Source organism: Myotis davidii, unplaced genomic scaffold (genome assembly GCF_000327345.1).
Source record: "Myotis davidii unplaced genomic scaffold, ASM32734v1 scaffold48, whole genome shotgun sequence".
Lineage (NCBI taxonomy): Eukaryota > Metazoa > Chordata > Mammalia > Chiroptera > Vespertilionidae > Myotis > Myotis davidii.
In genome coordinates, this window is record NW_006299393.1 from 614,858 (window position 1) to 620,975 (window position 6,118).

Sequence of the window (6,118 nt, forward strand, 5' to 3'; positions counted from 1 at the left end):
AAAGACACCTGATTCTCTGATCATGGCCGGGGGGCAGGGCAAAGGCGGCCCCAGCTCCTCCCTGGGTTTCTAATCACTGTCAGTGGCAGGGGGCTTCTTCCTGCTTTCCCTTTCACCTCCCTGCATTGTGCCTACATATGCAACTTAACCACCATCTTGTTGGCAGTTAACTGCCAATCTTAGTTGGCAGTTAATTTGCATATAGCCCTGATTAGCCAATGAAAAGGCTATTGGTCGTACGCCAATTACCATTTTTGTCTTTTATTAGATAGGATATTTTGTAGGTGGAACTTTATGCTTAACCATCATTGATAACTTTCCCTTAATATGAAAGTTATTTAAGTTAAAAATAGATTATTTCAAACTTGTGGCTAAGATGGATTAATTTGTTTATTCAGCATATCATGAGCCATACACATTGGAAATATAAAGGTGACTAGTGTGAAAAAAATGAAGGTGACTAAATGAGGGCCCTCTCTTTAAGGACATCCACAGTCTGGAGAGGAAGATAGACAAGTAGACAAATAGTTACAATATAGTATGCTACATGTAATATAAATAATGTAACCTAAATGTACCAAGTACTAATACCCAGAGAAAGGAATATTCCGGTGTATTGTTTCTTATATGTGCCTGGTCAGGGTACATACAAGAAGCAACCGAGGAATGCATAAATATGAGCGATGGTTATATGGATAAAAGAATAATTTGAGCAGAATCTGAAGTATTTCACAAGAGAGAGAGGAAAGGGCTTTCTAGATTGAGGGAGTAGTACATGCAAAGTTCTAGAGATGTGTGACGTGTTTGAACACGGTTGTGTTTATGTGTGAGTGATGTGAAAGCCTAGATTATCAAGAATTTTATCTATAAGTAACGGGTTTCATTATTATAGTTTAAGTATTGTAGCCATACTTAGATTGGTGTATTAGAGAACTATGAGGATAGCCTTTGAAAGATTATAAGGGGAAGAGACTGTAGGTAAGAGAATATTCATAGAGCTATTGTGATACTTCATTTATTGGCCTTTATATTAAATGAGAGGTTTTTAAAAATAAAATTATATTTAACTGCCTATAAATTAAGCACTAGTTTAAAACTCTTTACAACTAATAGCAAAATATCTGTTAGCTAATTCAGCTTTTATTTATATTTTAATTGAATTGATTATATTCTCATTCTGGTTTCAGATAACAAAGATATTAAATGCAAAACCAGAAGATGTTCATGTGAAATCACCACTGTCGAAACTCAGAAGCTCAGAACAGTGGAATCTCCCTTTGCAGGTGGTAAATAAAAACTTAGTTCTTTTAAGTATATAGTGTTATTGGTGTGCTTAAAACATTTTAGTGAAACTGAATTTTTTATTTTCTTATATGTCCTTTTGTATTTTTTTTTCTATTTTTTTTTAAAATATATTTTATTGATTTTTTACAGAGAGGAAGGGAGAGAGACATAGAGTTAGAAACATCGATGAGAGAGAAACATTGATCAGCTGCCTCCTGCACATCTCCTACTGGGGATGTGCCCGCAACCAAGGTACATGCCCTTGACCGGAATCGAACCTGGGACCTTTCAGGCCGCAGGCCAACGCTCTATCCACTGAGCCAAACCGGTTTCGGCCCTTTTGTATTTTTTAGTTGTTATTTGTAGGTTAAATTAGTTTGTTTCAGGTATATGTTGAACTGATGCTTTGAGGTTAAGATCTTTTGTTTAAATATAAGTATACCTTATTATGCATTATTTTTCTTCTTCAAATTCAAATCTCATTGTAAAATAAATTATTTTAAATATATGAGAATATCAAGCTTATTAGAATCATATGCTCTCTTATTCTTGTTTTGTAAATTTGATTGGGTTTATCTTAAAGGGTAACACAATTGTTTTTCCAAAAGATACTGTGATTATAGATGGGGACTTTAATTTTATCAGTATTAAGCATTATTGTAGAATCTTATAATGAGGCTTAAGATAGCACTTTCTATGTATTATTTTTGCTCTTGCCTCGCACAAATTATTTTCATTTAAAAAAAAGTCCTTTTGTTGGGAGAGCTGGAGAGTGGAACAAAATCTTTAAAATATGTTTTTTAAAATTGATTTTAGAGAGAGAGGGAGAGGGATAGATAGAAATATTGTTGAGAGAAAGACATCGATTGGCTGCCTCCTGCACACCCCCCACTGATGTTTGTTTTTTTCCAGTTTTACTAATAGAGACAATGTTGCAGTGAACATCATTTTACATATATAGGGAACCATTTTTTAGTGGGATTACTGGGTCTAAGGAATTTTTATATTAAACTTTAATAAATATTGCAAAATTGTCTCACAGAAAGTTTGCACTAATTTATATTGCCACCAATGAGAGCTCCTATTTTCAACAAACTGACTAGCACTGGGTGTTACCACACAGTAAGATTGTTGTCAATTTAATAGGAAGAAAAAAATTATTGTTATTTAAATCCCCACCCTAAGACCTACTTAGAGAGGGGAATAAGAGAGAGAGAGAGAGAGAGAGAGAGAAACATCAATGTGAGAGAGAAACATTGATTGGTTGCCTTCTGTACATGCCCTGACTGGGGACTGAACCTGCAATCCAGGTATATGTCCTGACTGGGAATCGAACTGGCAACCTTTTGGTGTGAAGGACTACACTCAACCAATTGAGCTACTTCGGCTGGGCAAAATCTATTATTTTAAGAAAATTTTGTCTGTTTGCATTTATATATTTTATTTTATGTTTTAGCATATTGAATTTATTGTGGAGTACAAATTATTTATATTATATATAGTTGGTCCTCCATATCTGTGGGTTCCACATCTGTGGATTCAATCAACCATGAATTGAAAATATTTGGAAAATAAGTTATGTTGTTGCTGACATGTACTATGTACTTTGTTCTCTTATTTCTTAGGCAATTTTCAGGGGTCTTTAGGAGCTCTGTGCCAAGAGCTGGGGGCAGAGACCAGAATGTTTTTTTCTATTATTTCATAGTCATCAAGTTTCATCCATGTTATAGCACGTCAGAATTTCCTTCCTTTTCAGTGGCAGATAATATTTCATTGTATGTGCATACTACATTTTGATTATCAAATCGTCCATTGATGGGACACAGTTGATTTGCTTCCACCTTTCAGCTGTTGTGAACAATGCTGTTATGAACATGGCTGTACAGATTTCTCTTCAAGGAAGAGAGTGTTTTAAATTTACTATGTGTATAATCATTATGCATCCTTGTGAGATAAGCTACTATTACATTTGTTTTCAAACAGGAGACTAATGCATAGAAATAAGATAAATAATTTATTTGTCTAAATTCACAGTTTGTATATTAAATGAATCAATTTCAACTTTTGTTTCTGGTCAGATCAAATCTAAACTCTGGCCCAGGCAGAGTGGCTTAGTAGTTGACCCTTGGCCTATGAACCAGGAGGTTACAGTTCAATTCCATGCCAGGGTTGCAAGCTCGATCCCCAGTGTGGGGCATGCAGGAGGCAAATGATCAATGATTCTCATCATTGATGTTTCTATCTCTTTCTCCCTCTCCCTTCCTCTCTGAAATCAATTAAAAAATTTATATATATAAAATAATTCTCTTTAAAAAATTAAAAAAAATCTACTCTGTCAGTAAGATGTCGATTTGTCCGTAAAAATTTCCATGCAGCAATTCATAGGAAACCAATTTTAATCCCTTCCAAATGTTATAAGCTCAGGTAATTCAGAATCATAGGCACTATTTAACTTTCCATGTAATAATTTTTATTATTTCCTTTAGACACAGGCAAAAATTTTCATGGTTATATAAGCCCTAGAATCTCAAAATGTTGATTTTCTAACTAAAGTTACCTTGAACTTGTTAAAATTTATTTCTACTACTTTTTGGTGGATTTATATTTCTATACTAGCAAAAGAGCCAAGTGTTTTGTAGATTGCATTTTCTTCCCTTTGTGAACAGCTATGAATTTGACTGTTTATTTTGAATTTCTAAATAAAACAAACATTTAAGTGACTTTTTATTATCATATTGCTATGTTTATTATTAAAATTCCATTTTTTTCCGTAGTGGGGAAGAAGCCTCAGAAACGAGGTCCTTTGTCTAGACCGTAAAAGTAAAAAAGGTGTCCGTGAGCATCCTGTCACTTCTAAGACATCATCAGAAAGGTAAGATACATGTGTATGTGACTAGGATGGGCTTATACTATGTATAATAGTGTTATTGCATGATGGATTTGTTCTCTTTGGATCTCAATTAAAACAACCTTTAAAATATAAGTATTAGATTCAATGGCCTCCAAGCTTCCATACAAGCTCTACCTTTTTGTAATTATAAGTTACCTAAACTCCTTGTATTTGTGCATTTGGAACATCTTGGTAAGCTTTAGCTCAGCGGTTCTCAACCTGTGGGTCGCGACCCCTTTGGCGGTCCAACGACCCTTTCACAGGGGTCGCCTAAGACCATCCTGCATATCAGATATTTACATTATGATTCATAACAGTAGCAACATTACAGTTATGAAGTAGCAACGAAAATAATTTTATGGTTGGGTCACAGCATGAGGAACTTTGTTTAAAGGGCCAGAAGGTGCCCTGCCCGGCTTGGCTCAGTGGATAGAGCGTCAGCCTGCGGATTGAAGGGTCCCAGGTTTGATTCCGGCCAAGGGCACATGCTTGGGTTGCAGGCTTGATCCTCAGTGGGGGGCGTGCAGGAGGCAGCCAATCAATGATTCTCTGTCATCATTGATGTTTCTATCTCTCCTCCCTTCTTCTCTGAAATCAATAAAGAAATATATTAAAAAAAAAATAATACAGGGCCAGAAAGTTGAGAACCACTGCTTTAGCTGATAATGCAAGCATTACATATAGACTTATTATAATGCTTGATTTATCATTTGTCATCTGCAGTGAAAAAGATGCTCCATCTATCAACTGGGGTCCAATGGTCATAGTATTAATGAAATGTGAATATACTGGAATTATATATATGGGGGATTCCGATTGTGATTATTATCAGAAGGAACTTACAACATATAAGGGTTGGACATCAGTAAATGATTAGAAAGTTGTTATTTGACAAAAGGGTATTGAGTTTTCTTTTTTAGAATAGCAAATGAATAAAAAATGATAATAGCAGGGTAAAATTTAAAAAAATATATTTTTATTGATTTCAGAGAGGAAGGGAGAGGGAGAGATAGATAGAAACATCCATGATGAGAGAGAATCATTAATCAGCTGCCTCTTGCATGCTCCCTACTGGGGATTGAGCCCGCAACCCAGGCATGTGCCCTTGACTGGAATTGAACCTGGAGCCTTCAGTCTGCAGGTGGAGGCTCTATCCACTGAGCCAAACCAGCCAGGGCAGCAAGGTAGAATTTACAATTACTGGGAGACCACACAAATTAGAAGATTAACTGGAATTCTTGAATTTATGTCAAAGTACTTGGTCTTATTCTCCCCCTGTCTGTAGGAAATATAAAAATATATTGGTGATTCCATAGAAGTTATATACCTTCTAACCCTCTACCATCCAAGGGATTAATCGTCATGACAAATATGCAATGCTTATGCTTTGAGCCTCAGAATAGCTATTAACTCAATTTGTAAACTTAGTTTCTCCAAAGATTATGATCATGTCAAAAGTCATATTTAATTTGAGAGATGGAATACTAGAAGTAAAGGAATCATTTTTTAATGAAATTAGCCAACATTTTCTGAGGGTTTGCACGAACTGGGTTGTTTTATTTTATGGGAGAGATATCCTAAAAACTTTGCATACTTCAAAATTTATATAATTCAAGTCTAATTTTTCTATAAGAATGCTTTTTAAGTGGTGGGGACAGGTTCTTTGAGGATGTCAATCTATTATTTTTTTAATATTGCCTTTTAATTTTCTGACAGTATCTCTGATATTTTCAGTTCTGTCCTAAATTATCATCCCAGCATAAAGTGGCAATTGTTTGGCTTTTTCTTATAGAATTTACCACATGTGATTTATGTTCCAAAGTTACCGATTTTCAGGCATGTTATCTGCGTTAGTACTATCATGTCCATTAATGACATTGTTAGAAGATAAAAATTTTTTAAATTTAAATTTTATTTATAAAATTAAATTTATTTTTATTTTAA

General features: G+C 34.7%; 1 protein-coding gene across 10 annotated transcripts in view; it reads left to right on the forward strand.

Moving 5' to 3' along the window:
- The window catches only part of SENP7 (SUMO1/sentrin specific peptidase 7), a 159,520-nt gene that overhangs the window by 25,400 nt on the left and 128,002 nt on the right, over positions 1-6,118 (forward strand). For 5 of the 10 annotated variants that reach the window (XM_015571282.1, XM_015571281.1, XM_015571283.1 and 2 more), the window contains exons 3-4: positions 1,188-1,286; positions 4,059-4,156. In XM_015571282.1, coding sequence (XP_015426768.1) covers positions 1,188-1,286; positions 4,059-4,156 — 197 coding nt within the window. The remainder of the gene's footprint in view (positions 1-1,187; positions 1,287-4,058; positions 4,157-6,118) is intronic. The other 5 variants (XM_006774977.2, XM_006774976.2, XM_006774978.2 and 2 more) reach the window with 1 other exon arrangement.